Raw genomic sequence first — 20,335 nt, forward strand, 5'->3', positions numbered from 1 at the left:
TTGTAAAATTTTCAGGAATTTTGTAAGCTGAAGGTTGATAGCTTGAAATCAGCCATGACCCATAAGAGCATCTCTTCAGGAATATGTTAAAAGCTCGCTATTCATTTTTAAATTGTAACTAATTACTGTAACATGAAGTTCTGGCACCATGAAAAAGATTCCTGGGTAAGCCTAACCAGTCATCCTTACCAGGTTTACCAAAAGCTCTTCTGCCTATACTCTTGCATATAAACTTCATAGCAATTTTAGGGAAAAAATGCCTTAATTCTGATTGGACAGTATCCTCTTAGGTGAGTCACTATCCTTAGTGAAAAATTGAGACTCCTAAAATAAAAATTATCTCTCCTGATTTTTATAGATACAATTTTATTTGGTATAAATTACCATACACAAACCTCCAAGAGCTAGCATTACTTTAAAAAAACATTTGAATATTCAGTTGCCCAAGGGAATAGTATCCTGATTGATACTGTACATTATAGTAATTAAATGTTCTCTAGGACGAAATAAAGAATATTTAATCTCAATCTCAAAACAGCTATGAGAATTCAAAATATTTCTGATATCACTTACTTATAAGAGCAGATATGAATGAATAAAAACGATTTCTATTCCTGGTCTCTAAAAAGCAAAAGGAATGTCACACAAAAATCTCTATAGCAAAAATTTACATTCAGTTTAATTTCAGAAAAAGTTTTATTTTTTTTCCCCTAAACTTGTAAAAACAACCTATTAACTCTAGTTTTACTGATCAGCATGTAGATATCTACAAAAAATTATCTTGGATTTTTTCTTTTATATATAAATTATTGACTTTTGTAAGCTTGGAAAAACTACGTAAATGATGCTGTAAAGATTATAGCGTCGATGCTTTTTTAAATATTTCTACAATGAGCAACAGGTACAGGTCTCATTTCTTTCTTTCATTTATTAAAAATAAATAATGCTTGCCAGTGTCAGTATAAAATCACCAGTGTCAGTATAAAATTAATAATGTGCTGTACAACTAGATTACTGGATCATGTAATATTCTGGGGTATGTACACAAAACGTGTGGTTTAGGATATATTGAATTTGAATAAAATATTTTTTCTTCCTCTACAATGGCACTTTAATGGTTTGAATTTTCTGAATCAGATTCATAAACCAGTTACAATTAAGCCTCAAAAAAAAATTATCCTTGTCCTAAAATAAAAAGATAATACATAATTTTCTTGCTCTCCTTAAAAAAGTTAACCGTTTACCTTTTCACATCCAGTGGTTATACTCAGTTAAGAAATTGCTGTCACAGACAGAATAGTTCTGTTAATAGTTTAAATTAGTATTTAAAGATGGTTATTGTGTTTAAAGCTCCATATTGAAATAAATTTCATTTTAAGTCACCTTCATTTGTTCTTAGGAGCTATTCTCATAAAAGATTTGCAAACTCCATCTATGGTAATTCTGCCCTTGACACTTTAAAGAATGTCCAAATTATGTGGAATGGATCATAATAGAGAATAATGTGTTAAATGCTTACAGTATTTTATATCTAGAAAATTAAGTAGAATAATATATATTGTATATGGAGACTGCAAGTTTTATAAAATATATAACATAACATAAATGTACATGTGTGTGTATATGTAAATACTTTTTGATTGGTATGAGTGTGAAATGATTTTACAGTTGCCAAAAGAAAGCATTTTTTTTATAGTATTTAGAATGCTAATTGACCTGGTCTCTAAAGAATTTATCTAGGCTTATTTCTGTGCTCCTTAATTTTTGAAGAGTGGTAGTGGCCCTGATTTTGCAGAAACCCCTTACATTAAAGACTACAAATCAATTTTCATTCATGATTCCAGAACCTAAAGTTTTTTTTATTATTATTAAGGATTATTGATGATCAAGAGTATTAGTCTAGCTCAGAGCTGTCCAGTAGAAATACAATATAAGCCATATATGAAATTTAAAAATTTCCAGTACTTACGCTAAAACAAGTAAAAATTTAGGAACAAATGAAATTACTTTAATGATATATTTTATTTAAAATATCCAAAATAGTATTATTTCAACATGTAATAAATATTTTTAAAAATCAAGTTATTTTATATATTTTTTGTCCACACTAAATTCTTTGAAATCCAGTGTGTATTTACACTTATGGCACATCTTCATTTGTGGTCACCACATTTAAAGGGCCCCATAGCCATATGTAACTAGTGGCTATGCACATCTAACCCATTTCTTAACATTTGTAGGAAGTTGGTCTAGCAGAAATAAACACTATGCTCTGTTGTTTTCTTTGCCCAATAGGAATTGTGACTTTGTAGTTTAAGTTTTATTTACTAATTAAGTAATATACATGCCTAAAAGTTACAAAAAAATAATAAAAAGCAGTTTCCTTCCCAGTGCTATTCTCTGGACTCTCCATTCTTTTCTCTGGATGCAAAATATTATTACAATTTTGTTGTATATTCTCCCAGAGCTGATTTTATATTTATTTTTGTAAACGTACAGGTTGTAACATTTTTTAAAAGATTTTATTTATTTGTTTATTTGAGAGAGAGACAGCACGAGTTGGGGGGGCAGAGGGAGAGAGAGGGAGAAGCAGACTCCCCATTGAGCATAGAGCTCCACGCGGGGCACAACAACCACAGGGCTTGATCCTGAGACCCTGAGATCATGACCTGAGCCAAAGTCAGACGCTTAACCGATTGAGCCACCCAGGCGCCCCCCAGGTTATAGCATTCTTATACATACCATTCTGCAGCTTGCTGTATTTCATTTAATTACTTGGAAATACTTCCACCTGAAAATGTAGGTTGTTTCCAACCATTTACTATTGCAAAAGATTGTTCACACATTACTTAACATATATATGAGCATATTTGTTATATAACTTCTTAAAACTGAAGGGTCAAAGAAAGTTTCTGTGAAACTCTGAAGATTATTGTTAAATTGTCCTCCATGGTATTTGTACTCGTTTTCACTCCCATGAACGACACAGGGGAGTGTTATTCCCCATGTGCTTGCCAACATCTTGTATTATCAAACTTTTTGATCTTTGCCAATTTGAGAAAAAAAAACTATCTTGCTGAGGTTTTAATTTACATTTCTTTTTATGAGTGATACTAGACATCTTTTTAAACATTTAATGGCCATTTGCATTTCATTTTCAGTGAACTGTCCATGTCCTTTGCTCATTTTTCTATTCAATGATTGGTTTTTGCCTTGTCAATTTGTAAGAGTTCTGTATATTAAGAAAAGTTTTATGTGATTTTTAACTTCACTTATGGGTTTATTTTTGCATGCATAAATTTTACTGAACTTTCTCGTTTTTTATGGCTTCTAAATTTTGTGTCATAAAGACCTTACCCAGTCATTAGATTATTTTTTTTTAAGTTTTCTCAGACTGTTTTAGATTTTTTTTTTAGAGTTTTGTTTTACATATTTAAGTGTTAAATCCATCTAAAATTCATTTTGGTGTAAGATGTTGGGGGTAGATCCAACTTTATCATTTTTTCAGAAGCTGTCCGGTTATTCCAATATCATATTGATTTGCAGTGCCATCAGGATGCCACATTTCTGTGTGTGTTAGAATCTATTTCTGGACATTCTGTTCTGTTTCATTGGTCTTATTAACACTCTTTTATTTACTAATTGGCAAGTACAAGCTGTGTTAAGTATAGTAGCCTTTGTTCTTTTTTAGTATCTTTTAATTTGGTTACTGCCCTGCCCAGGCCCCTTTACAATTCTTTTTCAGGTTATTCCTGGCTATCCAGTTTGTTTATTTTTCCACATGAACGTTAGAGTCAGGTTCTTTAATTCCTCACAACATTCTGCTGGTATTTTTATTGAGAATAAATTAAATTAATAAATTCATTTGACAACTACCCAAGAACATATTATACCTTTCTACTTGTTTTGCTTTCGTGTATCGGTCAATACAGTCTTAAAGATTTATTTAAATAAGACTTCCACATTTCTTTTTAAATTTATTCCTAGTGTTTTAAGAATATTTTTTCCTGTTACAGTATTTTATTCCACTAAAGCTTCTGACTGGTTGTTGCTGTTATATATCAAAGCTATTGATTTTCTTATTCAACTACTTTTCTCATAAACTGTAACATTTTTTCATTTGATTCTCTTGGTTGACCAGTATACAATCTTATTATCTGTAAATGATAACTTTAGTGTTGCTTTCCAGTGTTTATATCTTATTTCTTCCTCTTTTTCACTTGTCTTGGTTAGTAAGCAATGGCTATAGTTTTTTATAGCAAAAGGGAAAATAGTCTAGATTTTTTACTTACCTCCTTAAAATAAATGTGATGAGAAAAACTGTGGGAAAATAAAGCATGACTGTACTATGAATGGGGCAGCATTCACTTTATATGATGGATTATTTGTTTTTAGTGCCCATTTTTCCGTGCACTCCAGTCATTTGGACTTTGAAATCTCCATCAATATTGGTCTCAAAAATATTTGAATTAATGAGTGAATGAAGAAATGACTGTAAGATGAGCAAATTTATATCAGTTTTGTGAAACTGATTGGATGCTCACTCTATACTAAGCACAAAAACAGAGTAATATTAAGAAGTTCACAGTCCATGTCAAAAAAAAAAAAAAAAAAAAGAAGTTCACAGTCCAGTGAGTAAACAAAATAAAATCGAGTATGATATGTTCAGCAGCAAACCATATACAAGATATAGAAATAACGTAGAAAAGGGAGTGATTTATTCTCTTGGAAAATCAAAGAAGGAATCGTAAAGGAAGTAATATCTGAGACTATTTCAGAGGAACACATAGGAGTCACTGGGCAAATCAGGGTACTCAGAAGACATTCTAGGCTGACAAAACAACAGCATGGAGGTCTGAAACCGTTTACCATGTTTGGGTATTTATAAGCTGTTACAGTTCGAGTATAAGCTGTGAGAGGAAGTAGGAGGAGAGAAAAACAGAAATCTGCCTATGAAAAACCATTTGTGTCAGGCAGGGATTCTCAGTAGAAGTGGGCAGCCAGCACCTGTGGAGGAAGACATAGAATAGAAATGACATTTTATAAACGACACTTCTCACCCCATTCCATTTCCTGGAATATTAACACTGAAGGGAGCATGCCTTGTCTTTCAGGCGTGTGGGTGAGAGAATTTGAGAACTACTAATACAGGCAATATGGAGCCAGAAAAGCATGTTAAGGAGGCCGTGACATCAGATTTGCATTGAGAACATTTCCTTTGGTAACAATTTAAAGGAACCTTGAAGAACTAGGGAGAGGACAGGCTGGGCTGGGGAAGAAACCCTCTAAAAAGCTACTGCAACAAATAATGAAGTAAAATAATGTATGTCTGGCTACCAAGTATCAGTGGGATAATTCAAGGAACATATAGGAAATGGAATTGATAGACCTTAGCAAGTGATTGGATGTATAAGGTACTAGAGAAGAAAGAAAGGAGGTAATCTTTCTCTATTGTTCTTAGCATTTTGACAAAAAGAATTATTTGGGAAGGAAGTTGATTCTATTTACTAATGCAGTGTGAAATTCCCACATTAGCTGGTGCTTTTGATCATATTTGTTCTCCATGACCGTAAATATTTGAGAGTTGCTGAGAAGACAGGAGTAATCAGTTCCTGAGTAGCTATTGGTTGTCAGTCTGAAACATGAAAATGAGTATTGCAGTTTGCTACGTCTAGGAATTTCAGTATCATTAATGCCATGATTATTCTCCCAGATTTATTATTAGTGCTAATATGTATAAATGCACTTCAATTTCTGTTTCCCTGCTCTTTAGAATTCATTCAGAGGGCAGCCTTGTGGATGGCCCCGAAGCAAGCCTGATGGAACAGGATAGAACCAACCATGTTGAGGGCAACAGACTAAGTCCATTCCTGACACCATCTCCTTCTCCCATCTGCCAGACAGAACCTCTGGCTCTAAAGCTCCAGAATGGAAGCCCATTAACTGAGAGACCTTATCCAGAAGTAAATGGAGACACCAAGTGGCAGTCTTTCAAAAGTTATTATGGAATACCCCACATGAAGAGAAGCCAGAATAGTCGCGTGAGTCCGGACTTTATACAAGAAGGTAGAGGGTATTCCAGGTGCTTACAAAATGGAGGAATAAAGCGCACAGTTAGTGAACCTTCTCTCTCTGGGCTTCATCAGAACAAGAAACTGAGACAAGACCAAAAAGCTAATGGAGAAAGAAATAACTTCGGGGAAAGCCAAGAAAGAAATCCAGGCAAAGGCAGCAGTCAACTGAATGTCTCCGATTTGAGTGATAAGAGAGAATCCGTGAGCTCTGTAGCCCAAGAAAATGCAGTTAAAGATTTCATCAGCTTTTCAACACATAACTGCAGGTCTGAAAAACCAGAGCTTCGGATTCTGAATGAGCAGGAAGAGAAAAATGCTAACTACCATGACAAGAACATTGTATTACTTCTTAAAAACAAGGCAGTGCTAATGCCTAATGGTGCTACAGTTTCTGCCTCTTCCATGGAAAACACACATGGTGAACTCCTGGAAAAAACACTGTCTCAATATTATCCAGATTGTGTTTCCGTTGCGGTGCAGAAAACCACATCTCACATACATGCCATTAACAGTCAGGCTACTAACGAGTTGTCCTGTGAGCTCACTCACCTATCGCATACCTCAGGGCAGACCAATGTCCCACCGACCTCGAACTCTGAGCTGCCTCCACAGCCAGATGCAGTGGTGACCGAGGCCCGTGATGCTGACAAAGCCAGTAAGACAGCTGCAGTGATAGGGACCTGTCCCTTTCAGAAACCAGAAAAACAAAAATCAGTTTTTGACATGTGCCCGTCGCGTGCCGAAAACAGTCCTATCCAAGGAACCACAAAGCTGGTATCTGGTGAAGAATTCTGTTCAGGTTCCAGCAGCAATGTGCAGGCTCCCGGTGGCAGCTCTGAACGGTATTTAAAGCAAAATGAAACAAATGGTGCTTACTTCAAGCAAAGCTCAGTGTTCACTAAGGATTCCTTTTCTGCCCCTACCACACCACCACCATCACAATTGCTTCTTTCTCCCCCTCCTCCTCTTCCACAGGTTTCTCAGCTTCCTTCAGAAAGAAAGAGCACTCTGAACGATGGAGTTTTGGAAGAACACCATCACTACCCCAACCAAAGTAACCCAACTCTTTTAAGGGAAGTGAAAATAGAGGGTCAGCCCAAGGCACAGCCATCCCCGAGTCCTAATCCATCTACACATGCATCCAACCACTCTCTGATGCTTCCAGAAAGGCCTCAGAATAATTGTGTTAACAAGAATGACATGCAGACTCCAGGGACGATGACGGTTCCAGCATGTTCAGAGAAAGCGAGACAAATATCAGAACACCTCAAGCATAATCCACCAATTCTTGGTAGCAGTGGGGATCCACAGGACCCCTGCCAGCAGTTGATGGGACACAAAGAGCAAGATATGCCGAAGGGTCGAGACAAGGAACAAACACGAGGTCTTGTGCTCCCAGCACAGCACTATCTGAAACCGGGGTGGATTGAATTGAAGCCCCCTCACTTTCATCAAGCAGAATCGCACCCAAAGTGTCATGAGGCATCACTGCGGTCAGTTCTTCAGTATCAGTCCAACCCCACCAATCAAATGACCTCCAAACAATACACTGGAAATTCCAGCTTGCCTGGGGGGCTCCCAGGGCAGGCTTACATCCAGAAAATAATGCAGCCAGAGCAGAGGCCACAAAGGTACCAAGGTGAGATGAATACAGGGCAGTCTCAAGGTACAGTGGACCAGCAGCTCCATTTCCAAAAACCCTCACTCCAGGTGCACTTCTCCAAGACAGACCCTTCATCCAAAGCTCACGTGCAGTCATTGTGCACCCACAGGTTTTATTGTGAACAAAGACCAGATTCCCAAAGTGAGAAACTCATACCCCCAACATTAAAACAGCACTTGAATCAGCAGGCTTCAGAGACTGAGCCATTCTCAAACTCACACCTTTTACAACACAAGCCTCATAAACCGGCAGCACAAGCACAAACACAACCATCCCAGAACTCACTTATCTCTCAAAACCAGCAGCAGCAGCAAACATTACAAATGAAGAATAAAGAACAAATGCCCCAGACTTTCTCTCATCCCCAAGGCAACAATGATCAGCAAAGGGAAGGATCATTCTTTAGCCAGATTAAAGTGGAAGAATGTTTCCATGGTGAAAATCAGTATTTGAAATCAAGTGAGTTCCAGACTCATACTACTCAAATGGGATTGGAGCAAGTACAGAATATAAATAGTAGAAATTACCCCTATGGTCAGATCTTGAAATCAAATGCAAGCAAACTACAGATTTCTTGTTCAAACAATACACACCTAGTTCCAGAAAATAAAGAACAGACTATAAATTCTGAACTCTTTGCAGGAAACAAGACCCAAAACTTGCATCACAGGCAATATTTTCCAAATAATGTGACTCCAAAGCAAGACGTTCTTCATAGGTGCTTTCAAGAACAAGAGCAGAAGCCTCAACAAGCTTCAGTTCTACAGGGATATAGAAGTAGAAACCAAGATATGTCTGGCCAGCAAGCAGCACAGCTCCCTCAGCAAAGGTACCTGATGCAAAACCAAGCAAATGCTTTCCCTGTGTCTGACCAGGGAGGAAGTCACATTCAGACGCCTCCCCAGAAGGACATTCAAAAGCATGCTGCTCTAAGGTGGCATCTCTTGCAAAAGCAAGAACAGCAGCAGTTACAACACCCCCAAACTGAGTCTTGTCATAGTCAGATGCACAGGCCAATTAAGGTTGAACCTGGATCCAAACCCCATACCTGTATGCGCCCCATGTCGGCACAGCCAGAAAACAAAACGTGGAAAAAGATAACTAAGCAAGAGATTCCACCCCCGAGTTGTGATAATGTGCAGCAAAGGAGCATCCTTGAGACCATGGAGCAACATCTGAAGCAGTTTCAGGTCAAATCATTATTTGACCATAAGGCTCTAACTCTCAAATCACAGAAGCAAGTAAAAGTTGAAATGTCAGGGCCAGTCACAGTTTTAACTAGACAGACCACTGCTGCAGAACTTGATAGCCACACCCAAGCTTTAGAGCAGCAAGCAACTCCTTCTTCAGAAAAGACACCAACCAAAAGAACAGCTGGTTCTGTTCTCAATAATTTTTTAGAGTCACCTTCCAAATTACTAGATACTCCTATAAAAAATTTATTGGATACACCTGTCAAGACTCAGTATGATTTCCCATCATGCAGATGTGTAGGTAAGTGCTAGAAATGTACTGAGACACATGGTGTTTATCCAGAATTAGCAAATTCATCTTCAGATATGGGATTTTCTTTCTTTTTTTAAAAAAATCTTGAGTCTGGCAGCAATTTGTAAGGGCTCATAAAAAACCTGAAGCTTACATTTTTTGTCTTTAAATTACAGATGCTTGTGCTGTGCAAGAGAGAACTTCACTTACACTCAGTTTTTCCAAAAAAAAATAAAACAATGTGCATGCTCATTTCGTCCTCTAATCAAACCCTTTAAAATGTAAAGGTATCTGTTTTAGATTAATCAGTCTGTTTAACTCTTTGTATATGATCTCCTGGAGAGACGCCTAGGCATCTCTAAAAACATCTATTAAAATGAGAAAAATAACTGCTATATGCAACTTAATGTGGGAGCTTTTTAATATGTATTAATTGAAGGTTGAACATATTAGTGGTTTTACAACATTAATTTCTAGATGGGGGAAATTATCTTCAGTCTTGGTGAGTTGAGGGAAATTGTAATGCTGAAGTTCTGAATACTCATGACATTGCCCTTCATTTATACACTTGAAATATTATATGATTTATATTCATTTTGATTCTGTTTTCTCTTTAAAGTGTCATCTTTTTGATAGAAAATATGCTTTTTTCTTTTCTTTTTTCAAACCAACACGTTTTTGTTAAAATTCAAGATACGTGATAGGTCTGTTGAAATAGGGAAACATTTTGCTGATAGATGCATATGTGTGTATATGTATATTTTATATTACATATAAAATATATATAAAGACTTCATTATAGTCTCTCAGCTTGAATACAGTAGAGGACATTTGTAAAAACAAATGTTAAACTGATATGGCCAGTGGTCCACCCACCTCATGTTCTTCCTCTTACAACGGGACACCCCACATTTTATAGAAGAATGGAGGGAGGATCCATACTGCCCCTTTGTGTGGTTAATATTAGGTTGCCCCAGGGGTGCCGTACCACACATGTCATAGATAATGTTAGGTAAGTTCTAATTATCTTCAGTCTCTTCTCCCATCATCCTAACCTCTCCTCCCACTTTCCATCTTTGATAGTCTACAAAAACCTCTTCCTTTTACCTGACCCTCTCTCCAGTATTTTCTCTCACCATAAATTATTCTAAAGTACATACAAATACGGGTCTGGAATCAGTATTCTTATTTTCAAAACACAGCAATTAAATGTTGAGGGGAAACAAGAGGAGAAAAAGGTACCTTGACAATAAAAACTGAGCAATATCCTGGGGGTGAGATAAGACAGGAAATTTTTAATCTTTTAACATCCAAGTAGCAGGCAGGCTTCTAGTTAGCTATAAAAAATTTTTTTACAGTTCAAAAAACTGGATTGTAATCGGTATTACATATAATATATTCTAATTCCCTCACTGTTTTGTTTAGTTCCACTTACTTTGTTTAAAATAAATAATTTCTTATTCCATATCTGAAATGTAATTTAATATATTTTTATCCAACAGCCAGCATGTACATATACTTAATTATTTGGCACATTTTCTAATAGATTAGTCCATCAGTTTATTCATTTTAAAGAAAAAAAAATGTTTAAAGTCACATTTAGGGCCCTTAATGTGCAGTTGGGGGATAAGCTTTGTGGATGTAGCCTTTATATTTAGTATAATTGAGGTCTAAAATAATAATCTTCTATTATCTCAACAGAGCAAATTATTGAAAAAGATGAAGGTCCTTTTTATACCCATCTAGGAGCAGGTCCTAATGTGGCAGCTATTAGAGAAATCATGGAAGAAAGGTAATTAACGCAAAGGCACAGGGCAGATTAACGTTTATCCTTTTGTATATGTCAGAATTTTTTCAGCTTTCACATACAAAGCAGTAAACAATTGTAAATTGAGTAATTATTAGTAGGCTTAGCTATTCTAGGGTTGCCAGCACTCCACACTGTGCTATTCACCAGAGAGTCACAATATTTGACAGGACTAATAGTCTGCGAGCTGGCACAGGCTGCCCACTTTGAGATGGATGCCAGAAAACCCAGGCACGCACGAGAACCAGCCAGCCCGCCTGCCAGGCACAGGGGTGCTGGCACAGGCTGTAAAGAGAGGCCCCACTCTGGCTTTCCTACTTGATGATAAAGCGTCCAAGAAGAAAGAGAGGGGAGATGTGGTATAGAAAGGAACCATTGAGTTAAATTCACCTAGAGCTGTAAATGAGTAGTTATCTATAAGGAAGTTGTCCCTTAGTATGAGCAGAGGGTAAGTGTGAGATGCTGAATAGAAATAGAGACAGATTCTATTTATAGCTGCATTTTTTTTTTTTTACTGTCAATCAGGTAGGCAAGTATTTACCTGAATCTACACAGTTAGTCAGTCCTGCGTGTAGAAGACTCTTATGAGTGAGACAATCAATGCAGAGAGACTTTCATATAGGTATCCACAGATGTGAGCTGTTAACTATGCTAGGGGGCCTTTTCTTTAAGAGGTAGGCAGTGTTATTATTAAAATACGTTAGGAGACATTGTGGGCAGCAGGGACATACTTTGTATCATTCTTGCCCAATTTACAAACTATCCATTTCTAAATTAGTATGTAGAAATTCACTAAATAATCCTCTAGTAGCCTGGCAGATACAGTGAATTTCCCTAAGTGCCTTTTGTTATTAGCAAGTAGTAAGTAGTGCCTTGGTCAAAAGGGAAAATATAATCTATCTCTAGAGCTATCCTATATTTTCAAAATTGCTGGATGCTAGTTATTTGCAAGCCATCTTTAAAAAATGGTAGAGATTCTTTGAGGAACAGTTCTAACTAAAATCTGTTGTGATTCCCCAAGTTTTAAAATAGCTAAATTTAGTAAAGGACAAAAATCAAATAGTATATATCTTAGAAGACTGAATTTAACAAACTTAAAAAAGTTTTGTGCTTTGTGAAATTATGTCTAAAAATAAGCTTTCCCATTTATTTTCACCCAACATATAATTTCAAACTAGTTCATTACAATTATCAATATATTTTGATACCAAAGAAATACAAAGCTTAAAGTCTGTTATCCAATTTGCTTGGCTTAGACTTATTTTTTAAAAATAAATTAAACCATTCATTTCTCAAGGTGTGGTCATAGAATAAAATTATGCTCAAATGTTCAATATTTTGGTTGCCTCGGTTTCATTTGCTAATTTTATGTGTGTGTGTGTTTCTGTGGATTTCTTTTAAGGTTTGGACAGAAGGGTAAAGCTATTAGGATTGAAAGAGTCATCTATACTGGTAAAGAAGGCAAAAGTTCTCAGGGATGTCCTATTGCTAAATGGGTAAGTGACCTGACAAGGCCTTTGGTCTTAATCTTGGGCGTTTTGATTCATTAACCCTGAGAACTGGGCTACCAGATCAAAGAGTCATTTATGCCAGTTGAAATGAACATTGCTTATATTTATTTTGTGTTAGCTCTTAAGAAAAAGGCAGATTAGTTTTTAAAGCACGTACAAACTGTATTTAATTGAAAGACTTTAGTGGGGAGGAAGTCCATTCAAATTGATAAAAAGTGTAATTCTTCTGGAATGTGAAGTCATCCTTAATCCTTTAAATACCTTCAATTAATCTTTATACTGTCATTTTTGAAAGCCTTGAACTTTGTGAAAAAGACCTGCAGGTCTTCCATATAGCTCTAGCTTTAATGCAGGGGTCATCACCCCTCCCTGTACTGGTACAGTCTGCTAAACATTGAGCAGTTTTGCATCTCTCCCAGTTCTGACCCCATTTTACAGATGGGTAGCAAAAGGCAAGTTGCAGGTGCTGGCCAATGTTGCTGTAATTGTGACCCAGACATGAAAAAATATGCATACATAAATCAGTGCCCTCCTCTGCCACAAGTGACCCTTGTTTTGTTTTGGTGGGGGTGGGGGTGTTGGGGTGGAATGGGGACCCGCACAGGTGGTTCGCAGAAGCTGCAGTGAGGAGAAGCTACTGTGCTTGGTGCGGGAGCGAGCTGGCCACACCTGTGAGGCTGCAGTGATTGTGATTCTCATCCTGGTGTGGGAAGGAATCCCATTGTCCCTGGCTGACAAACTCTACTCAGAGCTCACTGAAACGCTGAGGAAATACGGCACTCTCACCAATCGCCGGTGTGCCCTGAATGAAGAGTAAGTGAAGCCTCCCCTCTCTTTCCACTGACTGCAAAACCTGATCATGGGTCTGACCCAAGGGAGTCGAACCTGCGTTTTTACATTTATAAAATGGAGACCAAAATGGCTGTTTCAGTCATGCAGAAGGAAGTTGGATTTGCTAACGTGGGTAATTTGAGGTGATTTCCTTAACCATTTCGTACCTTCACACAGTGCAGACATTTAGTTAGGAGCAGCTTGCTGAAAGTCTGAATGTCTGTACCCCATGAACTCGATCGTGCCATAAACTTGAAAGTATTTGTGTGTCCACTTGCTGCAAGTGACAAGTCTTGTGTGCCTGGCCACCACACTAGTAAGTATTGACACCATTATTATGTTGCAGTATCTGAAACAGATACATAATGCTAATGTAGCAAACATCAAAATATTAGGCTTATAGAATTTCTGTAGAAACAAACTGATTCATACGTCAGTTCAATCCCATTTATTTTCACAATAGTAATAAAGATTGCTTTCATTTTTACTACTACTATATAAGCAAGAAATTAGCGGCTATGGACTTGCATTATTTTTGAGGAATATAAACATTTGGAATAGGAGAGCAGGGGTATACAGTTAAATATATTTAGTGCATCCAAGTGCTAGTATGTTTTTGTTTGTTAACCTCATCCAGTTTAGGAAGTTTAATCTTCACTTGGAGAAAGCTTCATTATGATTGTTCCTCTGCTATACTATTCCTGTATAACATTAGAAGAATACAGGAGAATTTATAGTGCTACACTGAAATCCTACAGGAGTTATTTTACTCACAATTGGTCCTAAAATAATTTTAATTTTGCACTTCTTCCTTTAGTCTCCTTTCCTCTGCATTCACCAAACTACAGTATAGTTTACTGAATATATGGAAATACTGTGCTGCTCATTGCAACAGCCCGTTGCTACCATAATTTGTTCCTTTGCTATTAATCTGACTGATACTGTTTTACTAACTTCATGTTAACATGGGTTTTCTCTGGGTCATGGGGGGTGTGCAAATCAACTATAAATAATATGTCTAGGAAAGTTACTTTTCATATAGGAAAGTGTGACTTGGCTTCCTGTGGTAGTTATGATCCAAAAATGTAATGGTGTGTACCTCAGTGCCATAAATCCACTTTTATAAATGATGTGCTGGAAGATAGAATGCTGATTCGTAACACATGACTCAAACTCACAATGGATTGTTCTAGGTATAAAATACTATTCAGTGTACCCTAATTTCCATTGTTCCCTCTCTAAAAGATGTATTTAAATGACTTTAATCAGAAAGGAAATGAGGGGCGCCTGGGTGACTCAGTCATTAAGCGTCTGCCTTCAGCTCAGGTCATGATCCCAGAGTCCTGGGATGGAGCCCCGCATCGGGCTCCCTACTCCACGGGAAGCCTGCTTCTCCCTCTCCCACTCCCCCTGCTTGTGTTCCCTCTCTTGCTGTGTCTCTCTCTGTCAAATAAATAAAATCTTAAAAAAAAAAAAAAAAAGAAAATGAAAGTTAAGGCACCTTGAGATGATGTCAGTGATAGCATTTTTCTCAGGAATTAAGTATCTGCCTTGTTTGTTTTTTTGTTTTTGTTTTTGTTTTTGTTTTTTTAAAGCAGACTTCCTCTTAGACTTGGTGGCTTGAACTTCTAAACCACCGAAGAACTTCTTGTGAAAATAACAGTTGTTTTATTTAAATTTCTTGAAGTTTCATGCAAACTATATTTCACATTCTTCGTGATTGATTTAATTTTCAGTTATTCCATATCTCTGGTATTTTTCCCCTGTAGGCTTTTTTATAATTTCTATAAATGCTATTGCCTGAAATGGAATCTGACATGTAGAAAGAAATTCTATGTTAAGAACTTTCCTGAATTGTGTTATTTTGCATTTAAAATCCATGAGCAATGGTTGAGCCAGGGTCTAAGAAAAATTATAGTTTGGTCTAAACAGGAGGTGAGTACAAAACCGTTAGAAGATGTGCTTCAAATATTAAGACATTTTAAAGGCCAATCTGTGTACTTTTGCTTCTTTTTGTCTGGAATTTCAAAAGGTAAAGGTAATTATTTAGATGAAGTTTTAGATTTGGGTTATGCATATTTAAAACAATTCTCCAAAAACAAAACAAAACAACATACACAATTAAAATAGACATTTACCAGTGGCAATAGAGACTTCATTCAGATGTAGTTTTTGAAATTTCTAATACCTCATAAAATAAATTTTATGTCTGGCAGAAGTTAAAATTATGGCTTTGCCAAAAACAGAGGATAATCTCAAATTGGGGCTGCTGACTCCGTTTAATATTCAAAGCTGTATGAACCTCATCTCTGAGTTCTTACAAATCCCAATGCCTACATGCACCATAACCACCCACTCTGAGTCCAGAAAAGAACTCTGAGAGTATCTTTCAGTGGGAAAGTCAAAAACGGATTTTCATGTTTCCTTTGAGCCCAACCAGCTGTTTCTTCTTTAAAGATTTCCCTTTGAGATTTCCATTTTATGACTAAGCCTAACCAATATTATTTTGGCAAGTAAGAGTTGTGGGAGTGTATCTGTCATTATAAGAAGTCAAAGCCAGAAACATGTTCTGCCATGCTGGGTGATGTTAAATTTTTTAAGTTAACATTAAATTATAATATATTTATATTATATTATAAAAAATTTTCAAACATGCATAAATGGAGGAGTGCAGGGTAATGAATCCCCATGGACCCATTATCAACATTTTATCAATACTGTTTCACATATTTCCCCGACACTTTCTACCCCCACCACCACCCCCCACCAGTGTTTTAAAGCAAAACACAGATACCATCTCACCCATGTACATTTCAGTGTGTAACTCTAACAGATAAGGACTTTTTTTTTTTTTTTTTACAAAACCTAGTTACAGTGTCATGTCAATGATTCTTTAATATCATTTCATGTTCAGACCACGTTCAGATTCCCTAATTGGATCCTGTTTCAAAATAATAATAATAAAAAGTAAAAAGATACTGACAACATGAAAGCCCATACCTTGTATTTGATTGAGACTTTTGAGTGGTCCCAGTTCATGCCTGTTGTCTAGCATAATAATTAATAGAACTTCCTTTAAAAAAAAATAGAACTTCCTTTCACTCTCAAAAGTATCCTAATTTGGAAGATAAATTATATGATTCATAAGCCTTTTTTTGTTTATAACAGTTCCGCCTCTCTTTTTAATGCATTTATTGTTACAACAGACTATATCATTTGCTGTATAAAATTTCCCACATTCTGGATTTGGTTGATTGCACACTGTTTTGTTCAACTTAACCCTCTATCCCAACTGTCTTTTGTACACTGATATTAAGAGACTTAAACAAGTTATGTGTGTATACATGTATGTATGTATATATTGGCAGAAATGCTTCATAAGTGGTGATGAAATAATCTTAGTTCTTCATATCCAGTATGAGGGTTATAATGTCTGCTTTGTTTCATTCTTAATGTTGCTAAGAGTGTTTAGTGAGTTCAGGAGTTGTCAGCTTGATCTGTCCATCATCAAATTTCCCAGAAAACTTTCACCTAATGGTGCAGCATATTCATTGAGGATCATTGCCTGTTTCCATTGTTTTGAGTTTGCAAATTGATAATTTTCTTATTTTTGAAGTATACATTTGTTAGATTTAACAAATTTTTGCTAGTGTTTCTAAAATTGCGTAAGGTTGAATATGTGAACTAATTTTTAGTTTAAAGTTGTTGAGGTTTTTTTTTTTTTTCTTTTAGAAGTCCAGATGGTAACTCAACGGTTGAGAATGTTTTTAAAAATCTGTTATATAGATGAATATTTTTATTACAATTGCTTTACTGATTTGTCATTTAACCATGAGCCAATTTGAGTCATGTTAAATGAGGCTGCCGTGTGCTAATTCTAATATTATTTGAAAGGGCCCTATAGAAATAAAAATGCCTTTTAGTAGCCATTTCATGTGGTAAATCATCTTGAAGTTGCTCCACCTTATTATGCAGGGATTTTTTTGAGATACAATTCACATACCATAAAATTCCCCATTTTGAAGTATACAATGAGTGGTTTAGTATATTTACAAAGTTGTGCAATGTTTTTTCACTCCCAGAAGAAAACCCCATACCTATTAGACAGTCAATTCCCATTCTCCTCTCCCTTAAAATGGCAGCCACAATCAACTTTCTGTCTCTGTAGATTTGCCTATACTGGGCATTTTGTATTAGTGGAATTATACAATATTTGGCCTTTCTGCCTGGCCTCTTTCACTTAGCATAATGTTTTAAAGGTTCTCCATGTCCTAATGTTAATCAGTATTTTATTCCTTTTTGTGGCTGAGTAATATTCCATTGTGTATATATACCACATTTTCTTTATCCATTCATCAGTTAATGGACATTTGGATTGTTTCCACTTTGGGGCTATTATGAATGCTGCTGCTGTGAACATCTGTGTACAAATTTTTGTATGGACATATGTTTTCAGTTCTCTTGGAGTGACATTGTTAGTCATATGGTTACTCTATGTTTAGCTTCTTTGAGGAACTTCCAAACTATTTTCCAAAACAGCTGTACCATTTTTCATTCGTCCCAGCAGTATATGGAGGTTCCAGTGTCTCCACGTCCTCACCAAAACTAGTTATTGTCTGTCTGTCTTTTGTATTATAGCCCTCCCAGTGGGTGTGAAGTGTATCTTGAGGTTTTGATTTGCTTTTCCCTAATGACTGATGATGTTAGGCATTATTTTCTGTCCTATTGGCTATTCATTTATCTTCTTTGGAAAATGCCTACTTGATTCTTTGCTCATTTTTAAGTTGAGTTCATTGTTTTTTGAGTTGTAAGAATTCTTTATACATTCCAAATACTAGAACTTTATCAGATATATGGCTTTCAGATATTTTCTGATATATTTAGGTTGCCTCTTCACTTTCTTGATAATGTCCTTGAAGCACAGAATTTTTCAATTTTGATTAAATCAAATTTATGTATTTTTTAATTGCCTGTACTTTTATCTAAGAAACCATTGTGTGATCCAAGGTCTTGAGGATTTACATCTATGTTTTCTTTCCAGAGTATTAGAGTTTTAGCTCTTACATTTAGTTCTTTGATCACTGCTAAGTTAATTTTAAGAGTCCAATACCATTCTTTTGCATATGGCTCAGCACCATTTGTTGAGGAGATTATTTTCTCCATTAAGTGGTCTTGTCACTCTTGTTGAAAATTAATTGACAAAGATATATGGGTTATTTTGAGACTCTTCTATTCCATTAATCTACCTAAATATCTATCCTTATGACAGTAATATACAATGTTGATTACTGTAGTTTTGTAGTAAGTTCTGAAATTGGAATTCATCTCTTTTGCCCATTCTCCCTATCATCTCCCCTCTGACAACCACCACTTCTCTGTATTTACGTAAGTCCTCCAATGTTTTACAAGCCTTTTTTTTGGGGGGGGGGGGCTACTCTGGATTCTTTTCATGTATTTGAAAATTTTAGGGTCAATTTGTCAATTTCACCATCTGGGATTTGACAGGGGTTCTGTTGAATCGGCGTGGGGGGGGAGTATTGTCAGCTTAATAATATTAAGTCTTCCAATTGGTTAACAAAGGATGCCTTTGCACTTACTTAGGTCTTTAATTTCTTTCAATGATGTTTTATAGTTTTCAGTATGCGAGTCCTACACACTTATGTTAAATTTCTAAGTATTTTTTTCTTTTTGATGCCATTAAATGGAATTATTTTTATTTCATTATTGGATTATTCATTGTTAGCATACACTTAGACAGTTGTTTCTTATGCTTTTTTTATTGAGGTATAGTTGACATACAATGTTATGTTAGGTTCAGGTATATAACATAGTGATTTGACAATTCTATATTTTAAGCTATGCCCACCAGGAAAAACGTAGTGACCATCTATCACCATACAATATTATTACAGTATTATTGATATATTCCACATGCTGTACTTTTCATCCCTATGACTTATTTTATAACTGAAAGTTTGTACCTCTTAATCCCCTTCACCTATTTCACCCGTCTTCCCACCCCCCCCCACCCCCACCCCCACCCCCTCCCCTGGGCAATCAGTTTCTTCTCTATATTTATGATTCTGTTTCTTTTGGGGTTTTTTGTTTGCTCATTTGTTTTGTGTTTTAGATTTTACATATAAATGAAGTCATATGGTATTTGTCTTTGGTGTATTTCACCTAGCATGATACCATCTAGGTTTCTCCATGTTGTCACAAATGGCAAAGTCTCATTCTTTTTGTGGCTGAATAATATTCCATTGTATATATATGCCACATCTTCATTATCCATTCATCTATTAATGGACACTTAGGTTGCTTTCATATCTTGGCTATTTGGGCCAAGTAGTGGAATTACTGGATTATATGGTATTTCTAGTTCTATTTTTGACAAACCTTCATACTATTTTCCACAGTGATAGCACCAATTTACATTCCCACTAACAGTGCATGAGAGCTCCCTTTTCTCCACATCCTCACCATTTGTCTTTTTGATTCTAACCATTCTGACTAGTGAGAAGTGATATCTCATTGTGGTTCTGATTTGCATTTTCCTGATGACTCGTGATGTTGAGCATCTTTTCACATGTCTGTTGTCTGTATGTCTTCTTTGGAAAAATGTCTATTTAGGTCCTCTGCCCAATTTTTAATTTTTTTTGAGTTATATAAGTTCTTTATATATTTTTGATATTAACCCCTTATTGGATATGTCATTTGCAGATATCTTCTCCCATTCGGTAGGGGTTCTTTTGTTTTCTTGATGGTGTCCTTTGCTGTGCAAAACCTTTTAGTTTGATGTAGTCCCAATAGTTTAGTTTTGTTTTTATTTCCTTTGCCTGGGGAGACATATCTAGAAAAATGTTGCTAAGGCTAATGTCCAAAAGATTATTGCTCATTTTTTCTTTTAGGAGTGTTTTATCAGTTCAGCTCTCACATTTAGGTCTTCAATTCATTTTGAGTTTAT

General features: G+C 36.0%; 1 protein-coding gene across 1 annotated transcript in view; it reads left to right on the top strand.

Annotated features, from left to right (window-relative positions):
* Positions 1-20,335, top strand: part of TET2 (tet methylcytosine dioxygenase 2) — a 138,786-nt gene that overhangs the window by 78,436 nt on the left and 40,015 nt on the right. The window contains exons 3-6 of the mRNA XM_032400933.1: positions 5,774-9,231; positions 10,924-11,014; positions 12,432-12,525; positions 13,145-13,353. Of these exons, the coding sequence (XP_032256824.1) occupies positions 5,820-9,231; positions 10,924-11,014; positions 12,432-12,525; positions 13,145-13,353 (3,806 nt within the window). The 5' untranslated portion in view covers positions 5,774-5,819. The remainder of the gene's footprint in view (positions 1-5,773; positions 9,232-10,923; positions 11,015-12,431; positions 12,526-13,144; positions 13,354-20,335) is intronic.

The sequence above is a fragment of the Phoca vitulina genome, unplaced genomic scaffold, assembly GCF_004348235.1.
Source record: "Phoca vitulina isolate PV1807 unplaced genomic scaffold, GSC_HSeal_1.0 scaffold3, whole genome shotgun sequence".
Classification (NCBI taxonomy): Eukaryota; Metazoa; Chordata; class Mammalia; order Carnivora; family Phocidae; genus Phoca; species Phoca vitulina.